Source organism: Puma concolor, chromosome F2 (assembly GCF_028749965.1).
Source record: "Puma concolor isolate L17-30 chromosome F2, mPumCon1.1.hap2, whole genome shotgun sequence".
Classification (NCBI taxonomy): Eukaryota; Metazoa; Chordata; class Mammalia; order Carnivora; family Felidae; genus Puma; species Puma concolor.
Window position 1 is genome coordinate 1,205,067 of NC_141684.1, and position 13,063 is coordinate 1,218,129.

The 13,063-nt window shown below is 64.4% G+C and overlaps 1 protein-coding gene across 2 annotated transcripts in view; it reads left to right on the forward strand.

Annotated features, from left to right (window-relative positions):
• ZC3H3 (zinc finger CCCH-type containing 3) overlaps positions 1 to 13,063 on the forward strand; it is a 96,774-nt gene that overhangs the window by 35,313 nt on the left and 48,398 nt on the right. For both annotated transcript variants that reach the window (XM_086695802.1, XM_086695801.1), the window contains exon 4: positions 8,587 to 8,740. In XM_086695802.1, coding sequence (XP_086551928.1) covers positions 8,587 to 8,740 — 154 coding nt within the window. The remainder of the gene's footprint in view (positions 1 to 8,586; positions 8,741 to 13,063) is intronic.

The window sequence follows — 13,063 nt, forward strand, 5'->3', positions numbered from 1 at the left end:
ACCTGCGGGGCCTGGGTGGACAGCAGGGCACCTGTGCGACGGTACAGGTGGAGGTCTGTGGGCATGTTTATAGCGGTCTTTACGGGGCAGGATGACGTCTGCCTCCTGGCCGCTGTTTTCCAGGCTGGCGTCAGTGGAATCGAGCTCCTCTCCTGTCCTTCCTGAGGGGCTCTGGGCAGAGGCCCCTTGGCCTAGCGCCGACCTGCCCCAGCGGGGCTCCTCCCTACATCTGTACCCCGAGGGGCCAGTGTGCCCTGTCAGCCGTGCTGTTCGTCGGGCTTTGTGTGTCCTATGTGGAGGGCAGGAGGGAACGGAGGCTCCCTCTTCTGATGAAGATGTTCCACTAGAGCCGGCCAGAGCCAACCCTGCCTGGGAATCAATGCCCTGCACACAGTGGAGGGGCCTGGGGGCCTGGGAGCATGTGTGGGGGGGGGTGCAGGGAGAGAGGCTGGGAGCCTCGTGGGGGAACCCGGGAATCCCCTGCACACAGTGGAGGGGCCTGGGGGTCGGTGGGGCGGGGGGAACCGCTTCTGTCTGCCTCCTGGCTCGCAGCCTGCCGGTGCCCGCCTCCGCGCCATGCGGCCACCCGCAGGGAGCTGGCTTCTCGCTTGGCCGGCGGGAAGTGGTGCCCAGCAGCACTAATCTCCCGCTCGCCGCCCCGAGGGGCCGTGCTGCCGACCCTCGCCTCCTGCCGCAGGTGGGGTGCCGCTGACAGAGCAGCTGGGAACAGCCTGGCGCGGGGCCTGGCGGGGGAAGCCGGTGGTACTTTCTAAGCCGCTGTGTCTGAGGCAGCGGCGGGTGGGGGGCGCTGGAGGTTCCCTGAGCACCCCGGCGTCCGGGCAGGGGGTGTGCGTTCGTGGGGCGGTCTGGCGGACGCTGCAGCTGAGCTCGGCTGCTGAGGGGCCTAGACGGACGGGCGGGGGATCAGGGAGGAGGTCGGGGCTGTTGACCAGAAAGGACACGTGCTTCTAGGCTCACCAGAGACTAGTCTGCAGACGGGGCTGGGGGAGGCCGGCACGGGGCCCCACTGGCGCTCAGGCGGAGGGGTCCCCGGTCTGCAGGCCTGGGAGGCCCAGACCCCCTCTCCCCCCCCCCCCCCACCCCGGCAGCCCCGAGCGCTCCGACACAGGTGTGGCAAGGTGTCCACTTACTGCCCTAAACGCGCTGAACCGCGAACTCAATTAGAAGGCAGAGATCATCAGACTAGAAAGGCTGAGCTGAAGCCAACGCTGCCCACAGCGGTAGCACTGCCGTCCGAATGGGACCCGGCTTGGTGGGTTCTGCCCGTGGTTCCAGCTGGGAGCAGGCCCAGCGGCTTCCTGGGTAGAGCGGCCCGCCCTGTTGCCTGGGGCCCTTGGCTGAGTCTTTCCCATGTGGTAGGCCTGGGGTGGGGGGGGGCTGGGGGGGAGAAGGGCAGTCCAGCCCAGTGTGGAGAGATGGCCAGGTTGTTCCTCGGTGTCCTGGAGGAACCCTGCAGCTTGCCTCCAGCCAGGGGGCACCGGCGTCAGTAGAAACTGGGGCGTCGGTGTCCTCGCCCCAGGTCCCAGGGCTGGATCCCATTCCGGGTGCTGATCTCCCAGTAGCACAGAGATGGGGGCCCATCTGAGACGGGGCGGGGTGGGGGGTGTGGACCAGCCCTGTGTCTGGACATATCCTTCCTGGTTAAGCGCGTAACTGAAGGGTCTGGGCTTGTGCTGCAAAAGCCCTGGTGGGTCTCGGAGGGGCTGGCAGGCGGGCCACATGCACAGGAAATGGCCGTACATGGTGTGCGCCCATCTGTGCCGGCCCCCGTGCGGAGCCTCGGGCGTGTGGGCTGGGCCGTGCGGCGGGACCGCGGTCAGAGCCGGGGGCACAGAGTCACCAGGACGGAGTTCGGGCCAGCGTTCCCTTGGCAGCTACTGTGCGGACACTGGGGAGCAACCGGCCTGAGGCTGAGTGGGGAGGGGAGGGGAGAGCAGGCCTGGGACCCCCTTCAGCGGCACCCGACGACCAGAGCCCGGACCCCACAGGCCTTCCTTCTGGCTGCTTCCTGCAGATGGTGTGCATCCACGGACCTTTCCTGGTGGCCTCTGGGGTCGTCTCGCCCCTCCTAGGAGTGGGGCCCTTTTCACCCCCAAATGAGGCCCCGGTTCCACCGTCTCCAGGACCGTGGGGGTCACCGAGGGGACAGCTCAGATGACGTTGACCTTCAGAAATGCCCTGGTGGACGGGTGATGTCTTGAGAGAGCGGGCACACCTTACTGTCCCCTCTGAGGCCGAGTGGGGCTTGGGGCCCACCCCACAGCCCTTCTCCGGGCCTCAACCCCCGGCCCTGCCCCAGGCAGACAGGACGTGTTGCTGCCGTTCGCCCTGGTCATCTCGAGCACTGCCCGTCCTGCCCGGCCCAGGGCTCCGCAAGCAGCTCGGCTGCCCCGCGGGGTTTCAGACGTGAGGACACCGTTGCGCATTGAAGGCTTCTCAGCCGGTGCGCCTGCTGGTCTGCGTACGTTGCTGTGGCCGTTTTGCCAGGAGTGCGGCACACCCGCTGTTAGGACGGAGCCGGGCTCTGCTGGGGTCCTGCAGGGTTGCTGTGACGTGTGGGTTTGTGGCCACTGTGCAGCCCACCTGCCACCAGCAGGGAAAGCGGCCCGCCCCTGCGGCACCTCCCGCTGCCGAGAAGACCAGGCGCCTCTGGGCTGACCTGCACCTCACCTGCCCCTGCCCCCTGCACCCACAGTCTGTCGAGTGGCTGGTCTCGGGTCAGGGAGGTAGGGTAAGGCCCTGGAGGGCTGGGAGATGCACCTCGAGCTGGGTGCGGGGAGCCTGCCTGGGCCCAGTCCTCCCGTTGGCTCTCTGTGGGCTCCTTGTTGCCTGCGCACTCTCCACACCCGCCTGGCTTGCTTGGCCCTCACTTCTGTCCTTGTCACCGCCCCCGGGTAGTACAGAGTCTGAGGGCGAGGTGAGGCCTTGGCCGCAGGTATGAGCCTTTTGCCAACCTGGAGGCGGTGTGGGGAGGCCCAGGCCCCGTGCTAGCCGGCTGCTCCTTCGTCCCCCGGGAGCCCCCAGGGCACCTCCCCGCTTCCTCCAGGAGAAGCCAGCACCCTGCTTGCCTAGAGCTGTTCCCTGCTTTTCACTGCCTGGGGCCTGTGGCTGTGCTGTCCCTTCTGTTTGGACCCCACTCAGGCCTCTCCCAATCCTTCCAGGCTGGCGGTGTCACTGCTGGGGGCACTCGTGACAGGTCTTGCCTGCCGTCTGCACCTCTTTGCACCCCTGACCACCATCAGCTGCGGTCACGACCATAAGCTGGCCGCTGATCTGAGAGCCTTGCTCTTGCTGGAGAGCAGAATTGTGTCCGGGGCCTGCCCCAAAGGCCGTGGCTCTCAGAAACTGCCCAGGGAAGAGGCCCCACAGGGGACGGGTTTGTGGGCGTGCAGGTGCCCAGGTGCTCACAGGGGCCTCCCACCCTCTCTCTCGGGCACATCAGCAACCCCACTGCCAGGTGCTGTCCCACGTCTGTGCCAAGGAGGGTGCCAGGCTGGTTTCCGTGGCGCGGTCCCCTCCCTGCTCTGGCCCCTCTTGTCTGCCTTAGGCCAGGCCTCCCTCACCCAGTGCCAGGCCCTGGGCTGGGTCGAGTTGGCACCGCATCAAAAACTCCGGTTAAGCCTGGAAGGAAGACCTTCCGGAGTGAGTTTGGGTGCACAGAGCTTGTCGGTGGTTGGCACCCACGGGCCCTGGTCAGGTGGGGGCCCTGTGCCCATTTCGGTTGGGGGCTGTGGGTGGCCTGACGGGAGGCAGGTGCGGGTGGGTGGGGGCACTACCAGCCTACAGCAGGGTGACCAGCTGGGACCTGAGCCAACTGAGAGTGGACAATGGCTTCTGTGGCAGAAGAGCAGAAATCCCTGTGGCTTCTGAAATGCTGAGCCGCAGCACGGCCTTTTAGACTAAGTTGTCTGCAGCCTGTTCACAGATACTGACGCGTCAGGGTAGCTGTTGATGAAAAGCGGATCAGGCAGAGGAAGTTGGATCTCCCTGGACTGTGAACTGGGGAGCCTGGGCCAGCAGAAGCCCTTGGCCCCATGGCCACCCCACCAGCCGGGCTCCCCACCCTCAGCCAGAGGGGTCTCCCCCCCCCCCCACCCCCCGCTGCCGTGGTCCCGAGAGGCCAGGGGTCTGGGGCCCCTCTTCCAGGAGCATGGCTTGGTTTTTGAGGGTGCACGACAGGCAGGCTGGATTCCGTCTGCGGGCTCTGTCCAGTCCTGTTCCACTGGCGCAGGTGAATTCTGTGCTCAGGTACCAGTCACTCGCTTTTGCTCAGCTGTCCTGTCCCCCAGCAGGGATGGAGGGCTGGAGACAGCCCTGCCCTTAGTCTGTGCCTCCACCAGCAACACCCCCGCTGCCTCTTCACGAGGCTAGAGGCTCAGGGAAGAGGCTTCTGGAACGGGGTGGGAAGCCAGCTGTGGACAGGTCTGCCATCTTCATGGGGCCTGTCTCTGGAGGCCCCAGTGCCCCTGTCTATGGGCCGTTGCTGGGCGAAGACCAGAGGCTGGTGGATGGGAGGCCACGGAGCCAGGGGTGCGTGGTCCCTGCCCCGCCCCCCCACCAGGCCTTTCCCTAGGGGGCCGGACAGTGGGGTGCTGCTGGGGACACTCGCTCAGCCCTGAGTCTGCCCGCCTGTATGGGGAGCAGCCTCAGGCAGCCCTTTGCACGGTCTTCGTCTTCTCCTTATTCATTAAACAGTTGTGAAATTAGCAGCTCATTTTCTACCTAGTTATTGCCCTTTGAAGTTCCATAAAAATCTGAACTCCGTCTCAACTCCTGCTCTGCACTAAAACAGAGAGAGCTGTGACCTCCGTCTGATGGGCTCTCCCGTCTGGTGGCTGGTCAGGAGGGGGACTGGGGGAGCCGAGACGGGGCATGGCCCTCCCTTTCCTGCCATCCGCCCAGTGCTCTGGGGCCCTGGGAGGGGCTGGTGTGTGTCCCGCTTCCACGGCTGGATCACGGGGGGCAGGACGTGCTGGGGGCAGGAGCCAGGCTGGCTGGGCTCCGCCGCTGGATGGGTGTCCCGCCTCCCTGGGCCTCAGTGGCCTCCCTCCCTGCCACCACGCCTGCCCCGCGTGCCCGTGCTCGGTGCTCAGGAGGGCCCCTGGCTGCAGCCTGGTCCCCCCACCCCGTCTGGGGCCCCCGAGCACGGGCGCGCAGGGGAGGCCGGCCCCCGGGCTGACTGTGCAGGCGCGAGGGCTCCGCTGATAGATGGGCTCATATCCCACTCAAATATGATGCCAGCAGTTTTCTGTAGTTCGTCTTCCATTGCGGTAGTAAAGTTTTTAATTAGGAAAGCTAATGAGATCGATTAGTCATTAGAAGTGACCTCTGCACGGCAGGGCGGAGAGGGCTGTGTGTGTGGGCCTGATAACGCGGCGCCCGGGCCTCGTTGGCAATAAAGGCGCGAAGGGTTTGATTTGAGTGAAATGTGCCACAGGGAATACATCATGCGGAGAAAAAAAATTACAACCCTGGGAGTCTGTAATGAAGGGAATTAAACCCACATCCTATCTAAATAACATGATTATCTACACAAACCCTCCGCCAGCCGGGGGGAATGGCCGGCTGCTGGGGCTGCCTTCCCAGCCGCGGGGTCGGGGCGAGGCCTGGGCTCCCGAGCCACGGGGAGCAGGGCGGGGGTGTGCCTGCCACCTTCGCCCTGGGGCGGGCCTTGCCGCCTCCCACCCCAGCTTCCTGGTCCCCGTGTGCAGGCACAGTGTTAGGATCCCTGCGCCTGTTGGCCACGGGGGCACACACCCACCTGTGTGTTCTTGGCACGGGCGCCCTAGGCGGTCTCCCCGGGGTCACTGCCGTGAACCCTTCCGCTGCCTGTGTCTAAACTGCCCATTGAGGAAAGATGGGGGCCAGGAGTGACCAGCAGGCCAGGCTGTAGGGGTCACAGCCCCACTGTGGGGCAGGGTGTGCCCTGCTGTGCCCTCCCCTCCCCTTGTTGCTCAGGACCACGGGGGGTGGGGCCTCACAGATGACAGTGTGAAGGAAAGGACACCAGGCTGACTGTTTAAAAGGAGATCTGCCTTGTTACTTTGCATTTCCCAGAAGTGGTAATTGGGCACTAATAAGTAAAATGCAGTAAGTTAAGCAAAAAGTTGATTTTACAACAGGCCTGCGCTTTGCAGGAGTGCATCCTGAATACAGTTGCCTGTTAACTTGAATGCAGAGTCCAGGCCTTTGGGCGTGGGGGCGGGGGAGGGGGCTTCCTAGAGGTGGCAGTGCTCACATCCGGAAGAGGGGAGTGGGGCTGGGCCAGGCCTGGGTTCCCTATGCTCAGGACGAAGTGGGTGGGGCTGGTGAGTCAGCAGGGCTCCCGGGCAGGAGTCCAGCTGCAGAGCCAGGGCTGTGTGGCTCCAGCCATGCCAGGGCTGTGTGGCACCTCCCATCCCAGAGCAGCCAGCGGCCGCTGCCTGGGAGGCCTGGGGTCAGGCGTGCTGTCCGGATGCAAGGGCCGAGGGAGCAGGGCGGCTGTGAGGGTAGCTTGGGGCCCGGATGACTTAGAGGAAGGCTCTTAGTTGGAACAAGCTGTTATTGATTTTCTGTGGTCCATCCTTGCTTGTAAGACCTTGAAAATTCAATTCAGCAAACATTTATCTATCGATGCCCACTGTGTGTGAGGCTCTCCCCTGCGTCCCAAGAGCGTGTGGGGTGCTCAGAGCTAAGGATCCACTCACTTTGGTCACTCAGCAAGATCAGGTGTCCCTGGTGATGCCGTGTCGCCCTTTGGTTTTGCTGACCTTCTGTTTTCTCCCCAACTCCCTGGAGCTGCTGCTCTTGGAGGGAGGGAGAACCAAGGGAAGACAGAGACAGACAGAAGGGGTGAGGGGAGAAGGGGGGGGTCTCCCCTGTTGCCGGGGCGTCTGTCCTGGCCTCACCTGGATGTGTCGTGGCTCCCTTTGGTGGGCAGCTGCTGTGCGTCCTTGCGCCAGTCTGGTGACCAGAGCTGTGCCCTGCCCCTGGCACTCTTTGGGCCTTGAAGCCCACGTCCACCTCTGACAGGTGAAAGGGCCCTGCACAGTCTCCTTGGTCTGGCAGCAGGCGTGCACCCTCTAGTGCACCCGGGGCACTCGGGAGGGCTCTGACCCATGCCGTGTCCTGACCTTGCCGTGTGGGTGGATGGGTACCCTGGCAGAGGGTGAGGGGACACCTGGAGGAGGGGCTCTTCCGACATCCGGGCAAGGGGCACAGTGCCAGATACCAGGCTTGTCCTGCTTGTTCCCGGCCAGGTGTCCCCCTGGATGTAGTGGGTTCTGGCGGGCCGGGCAAGCCTGGAGAGGAGGTGTGTGGAGCCAGGAGCTGGTTCGGGGGCCTGGTGGTGGGCTGGAATCTGTTGGGTCTAGGGCTCTGAAAGACTGGTTTTAGATGCTGTCCGTGATTCGTAACAGCTCCTTGCAGGCCGGCAACGGGGAGGTTCCCAGTCTGGTTCGGGATCTGTGGGTTCTGGGAGGGTCTAGCGGAGCAGGCCCGGGTCATGGAGCGCTGGTCCGTGCTGTCGGAGGAGCCAAAGGACGGGCACCGAGCGGGACTAGCGAGGGGATGTGGGGGTTTGGTGCCGCCCCGTGCACTGCTCCCTCCGGGCCACCTGGGGCCCTGGCAGCCTTTGGCTGAAGGGTCACGGGTCTGCTCTGGTGCTGATGCTCCGGCAGTGAGACCCTGTGTGTTTTCCTGGGGGCCTCGCCTGGCACGCACGCCGCCCCCCCCCCCCCCCCGCCCGCTCCCGCCACTGCCCGACAGCCTGACCCGGCATAGTGTCTCTGTGAGTGGGAGCCCCAGGAAGCTACCCATGCTGGGGTGCTGTGTGGGCAGGTTGGATGGGACGAGGAGGAGCCCGCAGGGAGCCTGGGTCCCAGTGCCGGTCCGAGAGGGGAGCTTCCGGAGAGGCTGCCGGCCATGGGCTGGGTCACGAGAGGCTTCGGCGCCCCCGTCCCGCGCTGCGTTCGCTTTAATTATCTGGGCAGTTAGAGCTGTATATTATGCGAGCCGGGCAATTAGGTACGTTCCTCGAAGCTGTGGAGAAATTGCCGGCTATCAAGTGGAGGGGAACTCGGGCAAAACAGATCCCTGTTAATTGCATGAACCATTCAGCAAAAGAGAAGCTGTGGTGTACGTACATCCCCCGCAAGATGTTATGAAAACATTGGTGATTAAATACATAAATCTGCGTGAGCATGTGCTGGGGGTGCCCGGAGAGGGAGGCGAGCAGTCTGCACCCCGGCCTCCTGCGCCCTCCTGCGGCCCCCTCCTCGCTACTCCTGGAGGCTCTGGGGAGTTGGGGCCAGAGTGGGGGTCCTGAGTCTGGGGACTGCCTGCTGAGGGGCACCAGCCCATGGTGCCGCACCAGTCAGCTGGCCCCGGGGCGCTTCTGCCGCCCCCCCTGCCCACGTGTCACTCGGCATCCCCAGTGCCCTGTGTCTCAGGACTCCAGGCCTGGGCCCAGCTCTCTGGAGCCTCGGGCCCCTGAGTGCTCTGGGGCTGTGTGGGGCAGGGCTGGAGTGAGTCGAGAGGCCCCCTGCCGACCTCCACTGACCCCCTCTGTGTGCGTTTCCTCTGCAGCGTCCAGCGTGCACACCCTGCGGACGCCTCCCACCGGCAAAGTGATCAAGACCCGCTACCGCATTGTCAAGAAGACGCCCGTGTCTCCTCTCAGCGCCCCCCAGTCTCCCCTGTCCCTGCCCTCTTGGCGGTCACGGCGGCTCTCGCTGTCCAGGTAGGACGCCCTCATCCGGGCTGCCTTGGGCCTGGGGCCTGTAGGGGACCGAGCTGGCCACACAGAAGCGCTTGGTCTACAGTTTGCCGGCCGTGGAAGAGGCTAATTTTTCTGTGTAGCAGTTTCTGCAGCAGACCTACGGCCAGCCTGCACATGCCGCGTGCACTCACGGACGCACGCGTGCACAGACACGCATGCCCTCCACCGCTGCCTGTAGGCTGTTAGCTGGCAGGGGACGTCCGTGGGGGAAGCCACCATCTGGACAGTTGAGGCCACACCGGGCATTGTTCCACTTCATGGAGAAACTTCTGGTTAGAGGTAGGGCCTGAGCCGCCCTCTGGGAGCTGTGGCCCATCTTTCCTTCGGCACACAGGGCTACGGCCCTCTCCATGTCCCCCCCAATGGGTGCTGCCTGCACCCCACCCCCCAGTGCTGCAGCCTTGCTCTGGGCCGCTCCTGGCTGAGGGCGTACAGAGTGGGGACGGTTCCACTTATTTTCTGGGTGCCCTGGCCCAGAAGTGGGAGGGCTCTGTTGGGGCAGCAGCTTTAGGGGATAGAAGTCGGGGGCCCCTGTTGTGAGCCTGCTCAGCCCTGGGGCCTCAGGAGGCCCGTCGTGGGGGGCATGGCCCCTTCCTTTGCTGAGGTGGGGGGTGGGGCGGCAGCTCTGGTGGGTGAGTGGGAACGGGGCGCCCTCTGGGAGCCTCTTCCTAGGGGAGCAGAGTGGGAGCTCCCTCATCCAGCGTTGGCCTCCACCCGGGTGCGGTGGGCACTCTGGCCTGGTGGGCACTCTGGACAAGGGACCGTTGTGCCCCACGGGACTGGACTACACAGAATACTGGGCAGGGGCCGTCCTGCTAGCCCACCAGGAGCCCCACCACCTGCTGGCCAGTGGCTCCCTGGCTCTGGGGCTGTGAGAGGAGGTGCTGGCCCGCTGGCCTGTGGCAGGGCGATCGGCCCACCCAGGCCGCGGCACCCACTCCCTCCTCCGTTACCGCGAGGCTGCACTGAACTTGGCCCTGCTGCTGGTTTTTCTGGAGGCAATAGCTGCAAGTATATTTTAAATTAATTTTACTGCACTTTTTGTAATATTTTTGTTTTAAATAGATTTATAAGTATCTTGGGGGCTATTTCTACAAATTTATGAAGATAATTTTCACTCTCTCGATAAGGTTAAATTTACACCTGCTATTTCCATATTAATTCACAGTGCTAAGTGGGTCTAATTTTCTTCCGTTCTCCTATCTAGTGAGCATGGCCTTTCCTAATGCAATTTCCCCCTCACTAAATCACTGTGATCGGGAGTCATGATCGAGCTAAATTAACTTAAATTAATTTACTTAATAAGAGCCCCAGATCATCGTGAATGAGGTTCAGATTTATTGATCTTGCTCCTGCCTCCCCTCCCGCAGTCCGAATTCCGGTCCCGCCTCCCCCAGGGGGCATGGCTGGGGGCTGGGGCGGCCCTGTGGGGGGTCACTGAACAGAAAGGGGTGGCAGGCCCTGTGGGGCGAGGCCTACTGGGGGGGTGGCTGGGTGCACCCCCCCTGGGCTGTAGCCGCCTCATAACCGGGCAGAACGTCAAGTCCATTAGGTGGGGAGCAGCCCAGTCGGCAGCAGGACAGAGAATACTTGCCTGCGCCTCAGTGTGGGAGTTGAGCAGGTGGGGATGGAGAGGGCGCTTGTCCCTATGCTGTGTGGGCAGGTCTGCGAGGTCTGACCTCCCGGCTCAGGTAGGTGGGATGGGCCGTCAGGGGAGGCGGGCCTCGTGCTGTGGTGCCGTAGGCCCGGCTCAGAACGGACAGGCCCGGACCCAGCTGCCCACCCTGCTTGGCCACAGCTCCCCCTGGGCCGGCTGCCTTGCAGGGAGGGCCATGGCCGTGTGGGTGCCCCGGCACAGGGGCCCGGCTATGGGTGGGTCGGGTAGGTGTGGTGAGGACGCCGCTCTGGTTGGCTCTGTGCCGCCCTGTCCCAGGCCGTGCTGGTGTCAGATGGCTCAGGCCCTGTGGCCCTGACTCGTGCGCGATGGCTGCGGGCTCGGGTCAGCTTCGCGGGTGCTCGAGGCTTCCAGCGTTCCCTGTGCGTGCAGGCGTGGCTGGGCCCTACCCCCCAGGACGGGTACGCGTAACCTGAGGCCACGTGTGGAGGCTTTGCTTAGTGGGGTCTCCCTCCACCTGACCGCCTTACTCCAGGTCTGTGTCACCCATTGCCAGGGCTCCGGGACACACCCTGAGCACAGAGTCCTAGGTTCTTGGGGGCCAGGCCCCCGGGCTTCGTGGGCCTGCAGAGTAGGGTGTGGTGGAGGCCGAGGGCTGAGCGGCTCAGGTCCTAGGAAACGTGGCTGCCGGCGGACTGGGCTTCCTTTGCCCAAGGTCAGCCGGACCCCGGTGGGGGGTGGGCTTCCTTCTCAGCAGAGTGGCCGCCCACCAGCTTCCCGGCCTGTCGGCTGCGCCCGCCTGGGCTTGCCTTGTCGAGGCAGCGGAAAGGGCCTGTCTCCAGGGCCGGCGGCCAGTCTGCTGCCCACTCAGCTGCTACTTTCAGCTCCATCGAGCTGGGGGCTGCCTGTGTGCGGCCAGTGGGTCCAGGGAGGCTCTGGCCGACTGGCCTGGCCTGTGGCCTTGACCTCCACCCTGTGCATCTGCAGGCTCTTCAGCTTTTCCCTGGGCATGAGGAGGGGTTGAGCCGGTGGCTGGGCCCAGGCCGGTGTGGTCTGAGGGCGCAGGGGTGAGAAAGCAGGGCTTCCTGCCGGGTGGCCAGCCTCAGCCCAAGGCCCGTGAGCTCTCCTTGGCCCTCCTGATCCGGACGCACCTCAGAGGGGAACACCCCCGGGGGGTGTGGCAGGCAGGCCCCAACAGTCCTGGAAGTCTCAGTCGGCAGTGTTGGGGACTGGGAGACACAGGCGGGAAGTAAGTCAGGTGACCCGGTGGCTGAGAGTGCCAGTGTTGGCATGGGTGGCCCTGGGTCCCACCCTCCTGCAGACACCCGCTGTGGAGAGAAAGCTGTGTATATGTGTGTGTGGAAATGCTGCCATCGCGGGGGAGCCTGGGGAGCGCCGCTGGGGAACACAACGCCGTGTGACCCTGAGCGAGCGGGAAGGCCGGGGGGCGGAGCTCCCAGAGGCCCCTGGGGCTGCCTCACGGAGTGGCCAGGTGTCCTGAGCAGGGCCGGGGCGGAACCTGGCTTATCAGCTAGATAGATGGCCAGTGGTCGTGGCAGGTCCGTGCCCTCCCTGTCCTGAGGGATGACACCCCTCGTTGTGGTGAGGGGTTGCCACACTCGGTCCTGTGCCACAAGGGGCCTGGCGTCAGAGCGAGCGTGGGGGCAGCAGGGCCGCTGCCACTCTTGCTCCAGGCAGATGGGGCCGTGCTTCCCGACTGCCTGGGACTATGGGGTGGGGGGACAGCACGCCCCTCCTGGCAGTGGCTGGTGGCCCCAGGGGCTGCGGGTGGGATCGCTGCGGGACCCGCAGGATGTACGGCTAGGCCCCGAGGACCACACGCCGCTGCTGCCCAGACCGGCCCGGCCCTGGGTGTGGGGTGTCTTGGGGGGCGGCGGAGGCTCCCGCCGAGCGAGGGTTTAACGTGTTTGTTCTCAGGTTTGTGGATTTGCCTGTGCCCTCGGCGGCTTCCAGCAAGTTCATTAATCTGAACTGCAGCTGAAACGTGACTTATATCCCTAAACCGCCTGTCACTTTTCACTCCTTCCAAACTCATTTGACGTGAAAGTGCGGGGTAAACAGAAGCCGCTGAGCTCAAGCAGATGAGTCTGGAGGCCGCTCCGTCCCGACTACAAATGGCGCTGTCACAGGGGCTGCCTCGCGCAGGCCCGCCTTACTTTATTTTATTTTATTTTAGCGCCTGTGCAGTAAATCTTGAGTAATCTCTGGCTGGTTTGACGAGGCTCGGGCTGCGATTTTGAAGGCTCTGAAATGTGTCTCCAAAGTGATGTCTCATTAAAGAGGAATTCAGCCTGAGGATGGACTGGGCAGCACCCCCCCCGGGGGGGGGGGGCTGTGGGGTCCCGTGTGCTTCCCCCTCATGCCCGGCCCCCCCCCCACCCCCCCGGACGCCCAGGATCTCCCTAGAGGCAGCGGGGCCCGGCCCCGGCCCTCGGGCCACTGACGCGGCAGGCTCTGCCTCTCTCTCTCTGTTCCGGAGGCTGGCCGTCTGAGGTGAGGGTGCCGGCGCCCTGTCCACGTTGCAGGCAGCTGCTTCCTCAGCATGTCCTCGTGTGGCGGGACAGTCCTCCCTCTGAGGGCGCCAGTCCTGTCGGGGGGCCCTGCCCTCGTGACTTTGTCCAACCCTAAGCACCTCCCAGAGGCCCACC